At 35.2% G+C, this 19,768-nt stretch overlaps 1 protein-coding gene across 1 annotated transcript in view; it reads right to left on the bottom strand.

Annotated features, from left to right (window-relative positions):
• Nucleotides 1-11,750: 11,750 nt before the first annotated feature.
• LOC129263775 (inactive phospholipase C-like protein 2) overlaps nt 11,751-19,768 on the bottom strand; it is a 40,592-nt gene continuing 32,574 nt past the window's right edge. The window contains exons 17-21 of the mRNA XM_064100962.1: nt 18,282-18,536; nt 17,669-17,758; nt 16,705-16,761; nt 15,734-15,829; nt 11,751-12,888 (exon numbers count right to left, since the gene is read on the bottom strand). Of these exons, the coding sequence (XP_063957032.1) occupies nt 12,817-12,888; nt 15,734-15,829; nt 16,705-16,761; nt 17,669-17,758; nt 18,282-18,536 (570 nt within the window). The 3' untranslated portion in view covers nt 11,751-12,816. The remainder of the gene's footprint in view (nt 12,889-15,733; nt 15,830-16,704; nt 16,762-17,668; nt 17,759-18,281; nt 18,537-19,768) is intronic.

The raw sequence follows: 19,768 nt of genomic DNA, 5'->3' as shown, positions 1-19,768 counted from the left end.
TTGATTTCAGATTTAAACTTTATTAGCTCACCAGAAGTGGTCCTAATCCATTTTTCTAACTTTTTCCCAATGTGAACATGCCTGCACTTGGATAAATGACTTGCTTTTGAAATTAAAATTAGTAATTAGAAAACGGTTCAATTTTCTTTTGCTACAGAAGGAAAATTTGTTTTCTGAAATGAATTTCAATTTGAAAGCAAGTCGTTTGTAAATGATATGTTGCAGAACCTTCCAGTAAACCCAATAAATTTCTACATCGATTGTACGCTGAAATCCAATGCCGGCTGCGCATTGTTCGCCTAACAGCGCTAACAATGAGCCCAGTCACATGGTCAAAACATTTATTTCATTGCACAAGAAAATGTAACATTAGGCTTTGCCGCCACATTATTGATTGTAACAGGGCCTCTTTTAGCGCTAACAACATTTCTGTATGGTTGGTACAATAGATAAGTAAGATTCCCACCTTTTATCATTCAGATAAAATATGTAATTCCATTTAAGAAAACTTTCACTTTCTGTTTTCTACATTTTTATATGAATGTCATTTCATTTTCTGGCTTACCATAGTGGAAGTGACACTGCTGGCTTACCATAGTTGAAATGACACTGCTGGTTTACCATAGTTAGAGAGCATTGATCATATTTTTCTAAAACAGGGCGCTGTTCTTGGTTCTGGTATGAGGTAATTGCTATGCATGATTAAACTGTTTTCCTGCATATATATACATCAAAAGAAGTGTTTCATTTTTTTTTACATTACAATAAAATGACAACGTAAGTATGAAGGGATGTATGATTTTCAATCGTTTTTATCGTCATTTTGGGTTGTGTATGAATTGACACATTTGGGGTAATGGCAAAATCTGCACATTCAGCCAAACATAAAATCTAATCTCAACATAAATAAATCATAATCCCTATATTGGCATTATTCTGAACCAAAAACCTTATTACAATCCTAACTCTAACCCTATAAAGGCAGCATTTGTCTCCCCTTAATTATTGCATTAAAGGGATGGTCCGGGCTGAAAGTATTTAGAGCTTAATGAATAGAGTAGAATTCACTGAGCAAAATACCGAAAATTTCTTCAAAATCGGACAACAAATAACAAAGTTATTGAATATTAAAGTTTTTAGCAATATTTTGTCAAAACAGTCGTCATGAATATTCATTAGGTGGGCTGATGATGTCACATCCCCACTTGTTCTTTTGTATTTTATTATATGAAATTAGGTTTACTCAATTTTTCTCCTCCAATAAATAGAAAAATTGGATTTACAACTGATTCAGGGCATTAGATATTTATTGCTGCAACTTATTTCATTATAAGGGAGACATTATTCACACAAGTATGAAATAATGAAAAAAATATGATTTTATGTAATAACATAAGAAAACGGAAAGTAGGGATGTGACATCAGCCCACCTAATGAATATTCATGATGACTGTTTTCACAAAATATTGCTAAACTTTAAACTTCACTAACTTCATTATTTGTTATCCGATTTTGATGAAATTTTTTGGCATTTTGCTCAGTGAATTCTACTCTATGTATTAAGATATAAATATTTTCAGCCCGGACCATCCCTTTAAAAAACTGTAAGGCAGCCCCATTCTTTTTTCTTTGATATTTTTTTGACTCGAGTTTTAGAGGGAGCCAAGTCGGTGCCAGGCAAAAATAGCAGAGAAAATTAGTGATGGCAGAGGTGAAATATAAACAGTACCGACCATTTCTGTCTACTATATTTTCACTTCATACCTCTTTCAATTATGTATTTTTAAAGGGATGGTCCGGGCTGAAAATGTTTATATCTAAATTTTCATCAAAATCGGATAACAAATAAAGTTATTGAATTTTATAGTTTATCAATATTTTGTGAAAACAGTTATATGCACATCGTCATGAATATTCATTAGGTGGGCTGATGATGTCACATTCCCACTTTCCTTTTTCTTATGATATTACATGAAATCATAAATGTTTCATTTTTTCATACATGTGTAAAGGATGTGTCTCCATTATGATGAAATAAGTTGCAGTAAAAATAACTAATGCACTCAATCAGTTATCAATCCAATTGTTTTAGTTCTTGGTAGAGAAATTTTAAATAAACCTAATTTCATATAATAGAATACAAAAGAACAAGTGGGGATATGACATCACCAGCCCACCTAACAAATATTCATAAAGACATGCCTAGAAGTGTTTCACCGGAATAATGCAAATCTTTAAAATTCAATAACTTTAATACTAAATAGGTTCATTATTGCGGACTGAAATAATCGCTAGAGGGTATTCATTTGTCTCGCAATCTACTGTGGTCAACAAGGAAATTCGTGATCACTCTCGCAAAGTGTTCACAAGCTTTCTAGGAAATTCGTGATCACTCTCGCAAAAAGTAGATTGCGAGACAAATACCCTCTAGCGATTATTCAATAACTTTATTTGTTATCCGAATTTGATCAAGTTTTCAGCATTTTGCTCTGTGAATTATACTCTATTTATTGAAATATATTTCCAGCCCGGACCATCCCTTTAAATCCAGCTATTACTATTATCATTAATTTATTATTATTTAAAGGTCAAGTCCATCCCAGAAAAATGTTGATTTGAATAAATAAAGAAAAATCAAACTAGCATAACACTGAAAATTTCATCAAAATCGGATGTAAAATAAGAAAGTTATGACATTTTAAAGTTTCGCTTATTTTTCACAAAACAGTGATATGCACAACACAGTGACATGCAAATGAGACACTTGATGATCACTATTTCTTTTGTTTTTTATTGTTTAAATCAAACAATATTTCATTTTTTTGCAGATTTGACAATAAGGATCAACTTGACTGAGCCATATAGTATCAAACAATGCTAATTCTACATGTTCAGGGAGGAATTAAACGTTTCACTTGACAACTAGGAGAAAATTTAAATATTTCATATAATAAAATACAAAAGAAATAGTGAGTGGATGACGTCATCAGTCTGCTCATTTGTATACCGACCAGGAACTGTTTTGTGAAATTGCGCAAAACTTCAAAATGTCATAACTTTCTTATTTTTCATCCGATTTTGATGAAATTTTCAGTGTTATGCTTGTTGGATTTTTCTCTTTTCATTCAAATCAACTTTTTGTTGGGGTGGACTTGTCCTTTAATAAACATTCAAACCATGATTTCAAACCACATACGTTCATCCAAATCACATCAAAACCATCTTTGCGAATGTGGATCAATATGTACATGCATAAACACAGGACAAAACAACTATACTGTGACGAGTATTTCCTGCATATTCATTTTATTTTAGTCATTCTTAATATGACTCGATAATTATCTATGACCACATTACACACGACCCATATCAACAAGCATTTAACTGTACTGCATATAAATCTTATTCATACATTCTATACACTGGCGCCCGGACTCAGAGAACGTAGAAAACCTTATGTACAAGATCTAAAGAAGTATCTCCCTATTATGCTAGTTTCATGAAAGGACTTGACGGACGTTTTGTCCGACAAGTCCCGTTTTATCCGACAGTTACCATAGTGCCAGCGCCTGTCATTCTATCGAAATCAAGGAAAGTTGTCAGATCTGACAACCTGCAAAAAAACCGTTTATGAAAAGCTACCCTGTTACGCTTACTAGTTTCCCTTTAAGGGGAGCCAACTGACCAAAAGCGTTTGTAGGTTCTCACTGACTGTGTTATGAATAGCTAGTCTTAATACATACCTGTTGAGATAGCTATTACTAATACAGATGATAAGTTTATAGCCTATGATTTTATTTGTACATAAATATGAAAAAATAAAATTTTGCGAGAAAGAACTTTTTCAGCTACTTGGTCACATAATTTATTATTGTGGTATGAATGTATTGAATAGTGAATTAGTATGTTATCGTTCAAGTGGGTTTATATTACAAGACTACACTTCTTAGAATGTTGCAGTATGGGTAATGAATCTGGCCAGGTTTGAGCAGTTGAGGTCTCGAGATGATACTATAAAGGTTACTGGTATGTATCGGCTTTAAATCATGCAATACATCTTGCAAATGCACACAAAAAACTATATATGGCCATTCAATTTATGTTTTTATACAGAAAAAAATGCATAAAATCATACTGCTAACAGTTTGCTTCTTGCCAAATTGATGGGGAGAGGGCGGAGGGGGTATAATATGCCCGCATAAAAAAAATTGTATGCTGATAGATATTTTGATAGATGGCAATCAATATTCTGGTTTGGTGACTATATAAGAACAAGCATAGTAGTAGGTTGAAAAAATTTATTCACAGACAGCAACTTTTCTGGTTTGATTATTGAATATAAGTTACCAAGAGTTGATAAATGTATTCATTGAGGTCAAATTAATATTCTGGTTTGATAACTGCATAGGAACAAGCATAGCAGGTTGGATAATGTATTTACTGACAGCATCTACCCTTGTGGTTTGAATATGGTATGAAAACTAGTATAACAGATCAATAAATCTTTATGTCAAATAAATATATTTGCCTTGACGACTACATAAAACTCGCATAATAGGTCAATAAATCTGTTTGACTACATAAAACTCGCATAATAGGTCGAAAGATCTGTTTGACGTCAAATCGATATTCTGCTTTGACTACATAAAAACTAGCATAAAAGAGGTCAATAAATCTGTTTGATGTCAAATCGATATTTTGCTTCGACTATAAAAACTAGCATAATAGGTCAATAAATCTGTTTGACGTCAAATCGCTATTCTGCTTTGACTATATAAAAACTAGCATAATAGGTCGATAAATCTGTTTGACGTCAAATCAATATTCTGCTTTGACTACATAAAAACTAGCATAAAAGAGGTCAATAAATCTGTTTGATGTCAAATCGAAATTCTGCTTTAACTATATAAAAACTAGCATAATAGGTCAATAAATCTATTTGACGTCAAAATCAATAAAAACTAGCATAACGGGTTGATAAATCTGTTTGATGTCAAATCAATATTTTGGTTTGACTACATAAAAACTAGCATAACGGGCTGATAAATCTATTCATTGCATCAAATTAATATTCTGGTTTTATGCATCACACTACTTTAAAGAGTATGACAGTATTCCTTACTGCATAACCTCTGTTTCTAAATACTATTCAACAGAGTTGAACAACATTTCTTCATCATAAGGTTCTACATTATATCATTAACTGCAAATTCATATATACATGTATACACACCCGCATGGTATATTATATGTATATTACCTATTAATAGACATGATATTGATGGTTCATTTAATATAAAGATGGACATCAGATGAAAATAAATAGATCAAGAGAATGGAAGAGTGATATAGGGAGAGATAGAGAGGGGCGGGAAGGGGGAAAAGAGAAAGGGAAGGGAGAAAGGAGAGAAAAGGAGGGAAAGAGAGAAAATGAGGGGACGAAGAATGCAATGAGAAAAGGAGAGAGGAAGAGGAGTGGGCTGGCAACAAGTGGAGCGGTGGCAGTAATAGGGGTGGGGTGTAGGCAATGGGGGAGGGGTGATGGTAGAGGGAGGAGAAAATGGGAGAAGAGCATGTGACGATGGTGGGGGATCATCATGGGATTAAGTAATAGGGTAGTAGAGAGAAGTGAGGGGATGTGATAGCATCATATCCCTACTGGTAAGAACAGTGTCCCACAGTCTGTGCCACAGCATATGACACAGTGTGGAACACAATGTGAAATCCCCTTCACACTGTTAAATCTGAGCATTCAACACAGTCAAACAGTGCCGGCTGCACAGAAACGTTGCATATTAGCCTATCAGGTGAACATGACTGTGGACAGTCACACTGTTGAGGTGTCTACAGTGTGAAAATACCTTGACAATGTAGAATTTGAACATTTCAACAGTGTGAATCACATATTCACATAATCCACCATGTGAACATGGCTGTGGACAGTCGAGATATCTGGTGTGAAACTTTCTTCACACTGTAGAATTTGAGCATTTCAACGGTGCGAATCACATATTCACATAGTCAACCATGTGAACATAGCGGTGGACTGCCAGACTGTCGAGATATCCACAGTGTGAAAATATCTTCAGTATATATATATTAACATGACCAATTACAAGTTCTCATTCATTAAACAGCAATAGTAAACATGCATATCAAAATCTATGAGTACTGCTTGTTTTACTCTACTATATACATGTACACCATGCTAGTATTAAACACATGGACCCTGATAACATTTACGACCCTCTTTTCATATAATTATATCAATATTAACATGTTTTAGAACTGATGCATTCAATTATTTGAAAGCAAATTATATAGTCCAAGAAAATAGGTATAATTCAATCCATAAACGTTTACAAAAGAGGAGCATTGTTCATTATCTATCTGAAATAGCATAGCAATTATGATGATTACATAAATGAAATAGAAGTTAAGATATTTGATTTTTTAAAAACACTGCAAGTAGGTCAAAATAAACAAATATAAGAATTTCATTTAGAAATTGCAAAATAACCAAGAAATTGTAAAAAGAATGAAAAAAAAAAGCTTTAAGCTTCTATATTTGTTTGCAGTGCTGTAGAATTAAAGGTGAAGTATTGCATTACATTTGGCAGCAAAATAGAGTAATAAAAATTCAAAGCAGCAGATACATAGAGTATACATGCAATAACAGTACTGTGATTAAAACAGATCATAAAACAATAACATTTTGTAATAATTTAGGATCAATATTCCCTTGTATTAAAGGTCAAGTCAACCCCAGAAAAATATTGATTTCACAAAACTGTGATATATGCACAACTTAGTGATATGCAAATGAGACAGTCGATGATGTGTATCACTCACTATTTCTTTTTTTTATTGTTTGAATTATACATTATTTCATTTTTTACAGATTTGACAATAAGGACCAACTTGACTGAACCATATAGTATTAAACAATGCTAATTCCACATATTTAGTGAGGAATTAATCGTTGATTCACTTGACAATCAGGAGAAAATTAGAATATTTCATATTTCACATAATAAAATACAAAAGAAATAGTGAGTGGATGATGTCATCAGTCGCCTCATTTGCATACCGACCAGGATGTGCATATAACTGTTTTATGAAATTAAGCGAATCTTTAAAATGTCATAACTTTCTTATTTTACATCCGATTTTGATGAAATTTCCAGTGTTATGCTTGGTGGATTTTTCTCTTTTTATTCAAATCAGCTTTTTGTAAGGGTGGACTTGTCCTTTAATATATACTGGTAGTCACAATGTACCAAATTTTTTTCATGATTTAATCATGTGAATATATTTGCATACGCTGTGATTTGAATTTTATCAAATGTAAGCCTGATAATAATTGCATTGCCTTGATCTAATGAGGATAGTAAGTGTGCTAGATAAACCATATCATTTAATTACTTTCTAAAGCAGAAAAATATAAAAATATATCTTAAAATCCACCCACCTTTCTTGTTTAGCATTGTTGTAACCATGGCCCTAGAAGTTATAGGGCCCTGGTTACAACAACGCATTCCATGACGTTGGAATTACTTTCCAAGCCAGGAAACTCTCAATATGAATCATAAATCTGCTGTTCGAGCCGTTGTTGAGCTTGAAGTTACGGGGACCTAATTACAACAATGTATTCTGGGACATTTCAATTAATTTCTGAAGCAGAAAAATGTTAAAATCTATTGTAAGATCTTCCCATCTGTCAATTGTTGAGATCTATGTTATGTGTACATGATTTGATTGTACACAATATTCAATGTAATCAATCGTAGAAAAGTTGCACGAGTCCATCTTTTCCATGAGTCGAACATTCGATCAGTTGAAGCAATTTTCTACACCAGATTATGCCAAACATGTGTTATTTATCCTTCTACATGTAAAGTTTTCCCTAAAGCAAATTTCCATGGTCCAAAGAGATCTGACTTAGGCAAAGTTACCTATAAATGCATGCCACAAGCATTTGAATGTCTTTCACAGAGTTACACAAAGTCACCCAAATCAATATCTGCTCCATCTCCACAATCACAAATTATTATTGTTGATAATAAAAACTGAGGATGTAAAAACTTTGCTCTCCCCATCTTAACCCTATCTAGGCCGGGGTATTTTGGGAGTTCATATGGCCGGGGGGGAGGCCTCCCAGGCCCCCTTGAGATGTCGACTGCTCCGAAAATTGGCACGCAGGTTGCCTGAGATATAATCTACAAAATTGTATAGTAATTTATTTCATGCGAATTGTTATTAAGTAATTATGCTAATTTACGCGTAATTAGTATGCGAAATAATACTTTTTCCTATAACTCCATAAATAAAGCTCCAAATGTTCTAATTTTTGGCATAGAAACTCTTTGTGGTGTTCTCAGCAAGTTTTCATGAAATAAATTGTGATATCAGATCAATTTCTTATGTATTATATTGTTTTTTGCAATTTCTTATGTATTTCTCTGTTTTTTTGACCCTTTGTTTTTCATTGTTTTTTCAATGAAATTCGTTGGGGACTCTTCTAAGATCATAAACAGAATAAAATACATACATTTAGACCAGCAAAATGATTTTTGGTTGAAAACACAATTTACATTGACTTTGTACACGAAATCACGTTTTTGAGCAATTTTTGGTCTGACATGAACTTACATAACGTTGAGTAATTTTGGAACCGCGTACCCGGGTGACACAAAATTGGTCTCAAAAGTTGCGCAAGACTTGAAAGTAAAAAGTCAGCAAGTAGCGCGGTCAAAAAAATTTGTGCGGTGAAAATATCGCGCGACTTGTTGAGGGGGGGCCTCGGAGGCCCCACCCCCGGCCTAGATAGGGTTAACTTATCAATGGTTACAAAAAGTCAGGACCTAAAAATCTTTGCTTTCCCCATTATTACCTATCACCTTTGTTACAAACTGAGGCCCTAAGCTTTGACTCCCCATTATAACTTCCCAACTAAAGTGAGGACCTAATAAGCTTTGATTTCCCTGTTACAGCAACTTCATACCAAAGTGAGGACCTTGAAAGCTTTGCTCTCGCCATCATAACTTGTCAACTTTGTTACAAAGCGAGCCCCTTATTTTTTGTTTTGCCTTTAACATCATTACTAATGAACTGTTACAAACTGAGGACCCTACAAATCTTTGCTCTCCAATAACTCATCGATTTCATTCCAAAGTGAGGACATTATTCCCCTTATTACAAAGTGAGGACCATGAAAGCATCATTTCATGCATTGCGACAATGCAGGTGGAAATTATACATTGTTATTAATTCCAATATGGAGATGACTATGTGAGGACATTACAGGGTTGGCAGCACACATCTACATTGTTGTTGCAGACTGTGTGAGGACATTAAAGCATGGAGAGCACACATCTACATTGTTGTTGCAGATTGAGTGAGGACATTAAAGCATTGAGAGCACACATCTACATTGTTGTTGCAGATTGTGTGAGGACATTAAGGCATGGACAGCATACATCTACATTGTCGTTGCAGACTGTGTGAGGACATTATGGGGTTGGCAGCACACATGCACATATTGTTGCAGACTGTGTGAGGACATTAAAGCATTGAGAGCACACATCTACATTGTTGTTGCAGATTGTGTGAGGACATTAAAGCATGGACGGCACACATCTACATTGTTGTTGCAGACTGTGAGGACATTAAAGAATGGACAGCACACATCTACATTGTTGTTGCAGATTGTGTGAGGACATTAAAGCATGGACGGCACACATCTACATTGTTGTTGCAGACTGTGAGGACATTAAAGCATTGAGAGCACACATCTACATTGTTGTTGCAGATTGTGTGAGGACATTAAAGCATGGACAGCACACATCTACATTGTCGTTGCAGACTGTGAGGACATTAAAGCATGTAGGGACAGTGATTTTCCGTTTCAAAAAATTGCCTTTTCCGTTTCAGAAAATCGTAAATTCCGTTTCAGCATGTCAGAAAACGGAAATTCCGTTTCCCCATAGACTTTGTGTACACGGAAAATTGGCAATTCCGTTTACCATTCAGTAGCAATAAATCACTCTTGCTGCGCTGGTCAAAATTTGTATCTGCCACTGTACCAACAACGCAGTAGAATCCGCTCTAATCGGATCTATGCAGGTACACAAAATAATTTCACAAACAAATCTGACATAAATACATCCTAACCTTTCACATTATTAGCATTATTTTTTTGTTAAATTAAATTTTATCGATAATTTTGGGGGTTTTTGGACATCGTTTCGACCAGTCAACGACTTTAGCCTATCCGCCATTTTGGATTTCAAGACCGGAATATCGTGCTGTTACATCTTCAAACGTAGAGGGCAGCAACACACGACCGTGTTGTTTGCATGTGAATGTTTTCGATACGGCCGACCCCGCCGCCGGCCAAGACCCGGGACGCGGGCGAGGCCCGCGGGGTACGATCGAGAGTGATGGAGTCAAGAGCAGTCACGATGTGTGGATTGTCATACTTTGTAGTGAAGTGAGATCGTGTTTTGCGAGGTTTTGTGGCCAGTTAATATTCGTATTTTGTTGAGATTTTGGAGTAATTACTGTTGCTGTTCTTTTGAGGAAAAATATGTTTTCCGTGATTTTCCGTTTGAAATGGCACTTTCCGTTTCAAAAGGCAATTTCCGTGAATTCCGTCCGTTTTTCCGCGATCGCGGAAAATCACTGTCCCTAAGCATGGAGAGCACACATCTACATTGTTGTTGCAGACTGTGTGAGGACATTAAAGCATGGAGAGCACACATCTACATTGTTGTTGCAGACTGTGTGAGGACATTAAAGCATTGAGAGCACACATCTACATTGTTGTTGCAGACTGTGTGAGGACATTAAAGCATGGACGGCACACATCTACATTGTCGTTGCAGACTGTGAGGACATTAAAGCATTGAGAGCACACATCTACATTGTTGTTGCAGATTGTGTGAGGACATTAAAGCATGGACAGCACACATCTACATTGTCGTTGCAGACTGTGAGGACATTAAAGCATTGAGAGCACACATCTACATTGTTGTTGCAGACTGTGTGAGGACATTAAAGCATGGACAGCACACATCTACATTGTTGTTGCCGACTGTGTGAGGACATTAAAGCATTGAGAGCACACATCTACATTGTTGTTGCAGACTGTGTGAGGACATTAAAGTATGGAGAGCACACATCTACATTGTTGCAGATTGTGTGAGGACATTAAAGCATGGACAGCACACATCTACATGTTGTTGCAGATTGTGTGAGGACATTAAAGCATGGAGAGCACATATCTACATTGTTGTTGCAGATTGTGTGAGGACATTAAATGGACAGCACACATCTACATTGTTGTTGCAGATCGTGTGAGGACATTAAAGCATTGAGAGCACATATCTACATTGTTGTTGCAGATCGTGTGAGGACATTAAAGCATGGACAGCACACATCTACATTGTTGTTGCAGATTGTGTGAGGACATTAAATGGACAGCACACATCTACATTGTTGTTGCAGATCGTGTGAGGACATTAAAGCATTGAGAGCACATATCTACATTGTTGTTGCAGATTGTGTGAGGACATTAAAGCATTGAGAGCACACATCTACATTGTTGTTGCAGATTGTGTGAGGACATTAAAGAATGAACAGCATACATCTACATCGTTGTTGCAGACTAGGTGAGGACATTATGGATGGGGTTTGCAGCACACGCCTACATGTCGTTGCATAGGAACCATACCTTACAGGGCAAGAGAAAAGGTGCAGTACATATATATTTGGCAAAGTCTAAAAATGTATTGCACAAACAAAAATATACTAATAAAACTAACAAAATAACAAAATACATGTAGATGGTATAAAAGGAATAAAATAGTTTGGTTTGTTGAGATAAAGAAATTTCTGTCATTTATCCATGTTGCATGATGATAAACTGTACACCATACATTAAAAAATGTAGTGTTTGTTAGAATGTACACTCGACTGGTTTATACATGCATTACTTGTTCGACATGCAGTTGGTCTACTGATCAGATAGTCTTAACCTATTTGGTCTACTGTCAATTAAGTCTAATTTCTGTTTAGTCTACATTACACTTGGTCTAATAACCATTTAGTCTAATTTAGTTTAATGCCCAGACGGTCTAATTTCAATTTCATTAAATTCTTATTTTTCACTTTGTCAAAGGAAAATTTGGTTCATCAGGAAAAGTTCACAGACTCATCGGTGTTAGATCAAGTTTTGCTCATTGACTTTTATTGGTTACTGTTTGACATAACACTGACTTTTCAAGAACTAGCTGTAGATGGACTGGGATTAGACCATGTGGGATGAGACCATACATGCGGCAGACGAACTGGACGTAGACCAAGTGGCGATTTACCAACTGACTGACTACTGCATTTATTCTAAGGTGTTACAATGTATTACAATTCAGAGGTCAATGCCATCCAATCTACATTGGGTGATTTCAAGTCCGGTGTTGGAAGCACAATTTAGATTGCGTTTCCTAGCTCCAAACCTAATTCTGAGTTTATAAGCATAATCCACTTCACACTATTGAGAACTCACTACCGAGTGAGCGACTTTTCAGGACCATCTTCATTTTATGTTTGGTGTTATATTCTTATAAATATTGACCTAACGCCAGCACCAACACCAAAAGGTCAACACTGAACTTGAAATCACCCATTGGACACATGAAGTTTTACAACATTCATAATGGGGGCTTTCCCTATTCCACAATTACATCATTTCTAGGGTCATAGGTTATATAGTGATGAACACGGACACAGAGACCGCCCTCTATGGGTAGGACCTGATCATCTACTTTCATCTTCTTCTTGTATATCACCGACGTGTGACTGCTTTAGTGAAGTTGCTGTCTCATACACCTGCAACGAAACATTAAGAATGAATAAGAATAATGATAGAAATTACAGTGATAATAACAAAGATGATGATGATGATGAAGACGATGATGATGACGATGAGAGCGATGGTCATGGCAATGATGATGATGGTGGTGGAGTCATGATGAAGATATTGGTGATGATGATGTTGAAAACAATAGGAAATAATAACAATGATAATATTGATATTACTAATAATAATGTTTTATCTTTATATATCTCTTAACCCTAAAAAGACTGGGGGGGGCTGATTCAGCCCCCCCCCTCGACATTTTTCACGATAAATCCGCCGCGCGAAATTTTTTGACCACGTCGCTCGCTGACTTTTTACCTTCAAATCTCGCGCAACTTTTGAGACCAAAATTGTGACCCCCGGGTACGCGCTTCTGAAATTACGCAACATTTCGTAAGTGCATGCAGACCCAAAATTACTCAAAAACGTGAATTTGTGTACAAATCCAATGCAAATAGTGTTTTTAACCAAAATTCATAAATGTATCATTATTTTTCCTTTTACTGCTTAAAATCAATTAATTTTATCTTCTTTATGGTCAAAATAAAGTCCCCGACAATTTCCATTGAAAAAACCATAAAAAACAAAAAGTCGAAAAACAAAGAAATACATAAGAAATTTAGAAAACAATAGAATACATAAGAAAATAAATGTGATGTTGAAAATTTTGAAAAATAAATTTGATCAGATGCCTATCTAGAGTATGTGAAACAAAAATTAGCATTTTAGGGGCATTATTTTATTAATTAGAGCAAACTTATGATTTTACGCATAAATTAGCATAATTAATGAGCAATGAGATATTTCGCAGAATTTGATATTATAGTTTTGTAGATAATGCCATGGGTAACGCGCGTGCCAATTTTCATCGCAATCGCGCGATTGACGGCCGAGATCATAAGGGGGGGCTGAATCAGCCCCCCCCCAGTCTTCTTAGGCGTCGAAATAGCCCAGTCTATTTAGGGTTAATAGATTGCGACAACATTTCTATTAATACCCTAGTCATCAGATCCTGACCTCCTGCATACAATATAATGCGTTTTCTCCACTCCTTGGGGAGCATTCCAACAAGGGTTTCAAAACTATAGCTAGAGTTCTTAGGATTTGCATCCTACCAGGAAACCATTTAACACCCCGTAACACAAAGGTTAGCGATTGATCGTACACTTGATTTTCACGATGGATTGTACATTGTAGTCAATGGAATCAATCGTAGAAATATGTTCTACGATCATTGCTAAGTTTTGTGTTACGGGCCCCAGTGGGGAGTGGCAAAGTGTGAATTGACGCCTTGCCAAAGGACTGTCTTTTCATCTCAATAACCTAGCCCCATAATACTTGTCTGATTGTTTAGAAATTTTAAGTCCCAGGTAGAAGAACTAGATCCTCTGAAGACCAACTTAAATTAACATATCCAACTAAACGAAAACAGACCGGAGACAGAACCTTCACTGTCGCATCCTCAGTGGAATGGAACAAACTCCCTCTCAAACTAAGACAATCCCCCAAAATTGAGTCATCTAAGAAGTCCCTTAAAACTTTTTTGTTCCAGACAACTGCCTTCATTTTGCATGTCATTCTGATTTATTTTGTTTGTATAAATTAGTTCAAACTAGATTGTGAGTGCTTTGGGCCATGTGGGAAAAGAGCGTTATAAATATTGACTATTATTATCAACAGTTACACAAAGAATTCAATGTACTTACCTTTTTCCTCAATAATCCATTTTTCTTTATTTCTTGGAACAATTACATGTACTGCACGTTAATATTAATTTGGGTATTTTCCACACTATGATACTTTCTGTTCATAGCACTTTTGAATGTTCGTTATTATTATCGTCATTAGGAAAATAATACAAGATAAGGAATGGGCTCTTTTCTCAGAAATAAAAGGTATAATACACCTTTCTTTCGAAAAGCATTTACACAGAATGAACAATATACCCTCAAAACAAATTCTCTTATTAATCTTGACTCATTTCATTCTTTCAAAGTATGAATACCTATAAACAACAAGATTTAAAAATAGTCCATTGCCTTTTTTATGGTTGACATACTCAACAAAGGATGAGTGTGTCGGCTAGGAAAGACAATGGACAATGGTCACCCCCCCCCCCCTTAAGTCACTTTTGTCTTTAATACTTTGCATAAAGTGCCAATCTCATCTCCATTTTAAATGTATGTACCATTTATATCATGTAACATTCATTCATTGTCTTTTATGCTTTTTACCTAAAATTACCTAAGCATTTTAAAAACCCTTTTAATATGTTTTTTACTATGTCACTTATTGTGCCAAGACAAACTTGTTAACATGAATTTTCCAGCTCCGGCTGTTTTTTCATGTACGACAGTGTTAAAAAAATGTTTGATCATCAATAAAGACCATTTATTAATTGAAAATGAATAGAAAATTAATGGTTCTTGCCAATTTGAGGAGCACAAGATTACTTTACCTTACGAAGAGTCTTTATGGCCCGTATTCCGAAGTCAGGTTTAACTTAGACCATGGTCTAACTCTGTGCTAAAATTATGGGGAGCCAAAAACCAAAAAATTCTGCTCATATTGTATTTTTCTTATATTTAGTATTTTGTTTCCCTTTGCTTTCATAATGAAGAAAAATACTTCAAATATCATTCACAGACATTTATGGACAATTTGAGTGTCATATGAGTTAATAAATTGAATGTTTACTGTTAGGGATTTGTGCCCCAATTGGCTCTCCATATTTAAACTACAACTTCAAACCAGGGTTTAATTTGAACCTGAGTTCAGAATATGTCTTTATTAAAGGGTTATCTGGTACATTACCTGTTTCATCCATTCCTGGCATTCATCTTTAGCACCCAAGATGACCTCCTTTTGACCTTTCAACACGCGGATGTTCCAAGCAAAGTTCTCGGTAGACTAAAAATAACGATATCAATCACAACAAAGAAATGTTCAAGGTTTATTATATTTACATAATTTAATGTAATAAACTTGTAAACAAAGTCGCAAACAAAAACAAACTACATCGGGACGACTAATGTGGAAAATTTTGCAGCAATCTAACATTTCACAGCATATATCTAAAGTGGGGGATAGGGGTCCACCCCCCCCCCCCTCCCCAAAAAAAAACTTGGTCTCAAAAAGCCAGGTGAAAGTAGGGTTAACCCATTGCCAAATAGAGCTGGAGGATCAACTTACAAATACTATTGGGGATAGCTGAATTTGGTGGTCAATGGGACAGCCCATTGCCTACTCATACTGGACGAACCCTTTCAAAAGCCTAATGGGGCATTGAAAGAAACTTGCGATCAATTGCAAGTCTATTCTTCTCTTTCTTTCCTCTCTTCCTTATTCTTACATTTTTATTTTGTTTTCTTGGATGCAAAACCAGTTTAAAGGTGTTTCAACCAATCAAGCTTTTAGCTTATGTTGTAACACCTTTGTATGTTCATTATTTACTTGTGTTTCATGTATATATTTATATATTATCTGTGTATTCTTTTACATTGTACATTGTGAACATGCATGAATAAATAAATAAATAAATAATAAATAAATAAATAAATAAATTTTTGGTCCCTAAATCAATCATATGCCTTGTTATTAATTGAAAATTTGTTATTGATCGCTAATCTGCTCATTGAAATACTGAATGTTATCTCATTTTCTACAATTAAAATTGATCTATCAGTTGTAATATTGCAACAGAATATTTGCAATTGATTGCAAATATTTTCTTGCAACACCCCCTGAGTGAATTACAGAAGTCAAGAGATTGATGTGATACATACCCGAGTAAGCTTGCGTCCTTTGATTCCTTCTTTAGTTAGCAGCTCAGTCAGATTATCCTATTAAAGACAATAACAGAATATAAACATTCTGAGCTATAAAATTCTTTTTCCATGATATGAAGGAAAAATATCATGAATAATAATCAATCCACTCTAACATTTACTTATATTGTGTACACAGATCCCCGTTTCAGTGCTTGTGGTGCTTTGAGAAATGAAAAGAAAAAATATTTTTCAGTTTGCTCCAAATGATTCCAATAGTCATTTTAATATGAGTAAGGTTTTTTTTTTTTATTCTAATAATTATTTGTTTAATCAATTTTGAAAACTTGTTTATCATTTCAAGGTTTAGGAAGTGCTTTTTCAAGCTCGATAAATATCTCAAAATTTATTTTGAGAAACTTGTTGTACGACAGATCACATTGACATATAAACCTAAGCCCCGCGCCACTATGCGACGCGATTGCAACAAAATCGCAGAGTGTGCGCCAACCTGCAATATGCTGCAACTGCGATCTGGGGCCCATAACACAAAACTTAGCAATGATCGTAGAGCATTTTTCTACCATTGATTCTATTGACTACAATGTACAATCGATCGTAAAAATCAAGCATATGATTAAACGCTAAGCTTTGTGTTACGGGACCCAGATTTGCTGGAGAAGAATCGGCGACCAAATTTCAGGCCTTTGACACGTCAAGTCTTCCTGCAACTTATCTGATAGTTTTGATAATTTCAGCCAATCAGATTTGTTCTAGACAATGATGTCACGACTGATTTGCTGTACTGTTGCATCACAAACGACATATGCATAAAAGAGGAGGTGCCACAAGGATTCAACGTCTTGCAGGAGTGTTGCAACGTGTGCTCTGACTTGTGATGAGATTGGTAACTTGTTGCAATTGGATCTCAGTGCAATCGCATCTCATAGTAAGCGCTATGTTGTAATGATTGATGTCTTACATGGTATTGCATTCCAGCCGTGTGAGCTTCATCTATCCTAACAGAGATCCCTTCTGCCTGCTCCGTTAACTTCTTGCATTCCTCTACAAGCTGAAAAGATATAGCACATCATTCTCACATTTGATACCAATCAACTTAATACAAAGAAAAAGCTCCCCTGAATCAATCCGGTGAAACAAACATTTTTAATAAAAGTTCTTAATCAGTGTTCCTACCAAAAATATTGGCTAACCTCAGTAAAAAAATGTAATTTGGTTATGTATGAATGATAAAACATAAAACAAAAGTGCCTCCTTCAGGAGACACTTTTGCTGTTTCATGTTATACATGGCATATGACTAGAAAGAAAAAATATTATAAAACAAATGATACTATTTCAGGAGGAATAAATGGTGTGATTCCTGATTAAAAGCCTATTAACTGAAAGTTATCATTAAGCAACCTAAATTAGCAAAGCAAGGAAAACAGCAAAATCACTTAACAGTGGAAATAGGAGACTCATCATTAATCTTTTGCATTAAAATTAACACGCCTTGTGTTATATGCATGTTCATTTTCTTTCTTCAAAGTATCAAAACAAATAGAAAGACAGAAATAGTAAAATAATCCTTACTGTAGTGTAAGCCATTATTGCTTTCCGTAGTACGTTAGGAGCGTTTCCCTCGAGTCTGAGTAGCGTTGTGTCCCCATCCACCTCCACCATGATAGAAACTTGTTCCGTGGTCTTTGCTAATCTATTAAACAATGATCTTACACACTGCTTGAGATTGGCCATTGTTGCCAAGCCGCAAGACTCTTTGAAACTCAACATCGTACACTGTATGTTCTCACGTAAATCTATGGCTTCTCGCAACGGTTGCAAAGCAGTCTGCAAAAATTAACAAAAATAGAGGGGCAGATAAACTATTAATGGGATGCACCAGGCTGAAGATATTTATATCTAGATAAATAGAGTAACATTTACAGAGCAAAACGCTGAAAATGTCATCAAAATCGTATTACAAATAACGAAGTTATTGAATTTTTAAGTTTAGCAATATTTTTTTTAAATAGTTATATGCACATCATCATGAATATTCATTAAGTGGGCTGATGATGCAGGGGTGTGAGTGGTCACAAATAAAAAGATCTGAAAAAAGCTGAAACTTGTAGAAAAAGTCTGAAATAGAAAGAGCTCCCATACTTTTTGTACAGAGGAAAGCCAAAAATAAGCTGAAATTAAGCTGAAAATCAAAACGAAAAAAATCTAAAATCAGATAAAAATCTGAACTCTCACACCCCTGATGATGTCACATCCCCACTTTCCTTTTTCTTATGTTATTACATGAAATCACAAATGTTTCATTTTTTCATACATGTGTAAATGACGTGCCTCCATTATGACAAAATAACTTGTTGCAAAAAATTACCAAAAAAATAAATGCACTTAATTAGTTGTCATTCCAAATTTTAGTTCTTGGTAGAAAAATGTTGAATAAACCTAATTTCATATAATAAAATACATAAGAACAAGTGGGGATATGCCTAGAACTGTTTCACCGTAATAATGCAAATCTTTAAAATTCAATAACTTTGTTATTTGTTGATCTGATTTTGATCATGTTTTTTAGCATTTTGCTCTATGAATTTTACTCTATTTATTGAGATATATCTTCAGCCTGGAGTATCCCTTTAAGGGGCTTTTACACCTGGGAGCATCTTGCACAGAGTTTATATACTTTAAAAAATGTTAAAAATCTATCAGAAACCTGAGTTCCACTTCCAATCAATGTTACAAAGCATTTGCAACCATTGCGAATGCTTTGTAAAGTCTATCTCAAGTATTCTGGATAGTGCGATTGGTTTGGAATCTATCGCAGACTACAGGGGTCAACTTCATAAAGACTTACAACTTTGCAATTATGATAACTACTATGGAAACCTTGATTTTTGACATGCAATATTTTGTGTAAGAGTATTTATATATTAATGTCTTGGGAGTGCATGGGTGGGGGCACATGCCTCCGGGCAAGTGCTGAATTTTGCTTTTGTGCCCCCTGATCCACATGCCTTCCCGCATTTCTTTGCTTGCTGATATACTGTAATTGTTTTTTCTGATGT

This window comes from Lytechinus pictus, chromosome 6, assembly GCF_037042905.1.
Source record: "Lytechinus pictus isolate F3 Inbred chromosome 6, Lp3.0, whole genome shotgun sequence".
Classification (NCBI taxonomy): Eukaryota; Metazoa; Echinodermata; class Echinoidea; order Temnopleuroida; family Toxopneustidae; genus Lytechinus; species Lytechinus pictus.
This window is presented reverse-complemented; position numbering and strand designations above follow the sequence as displayed.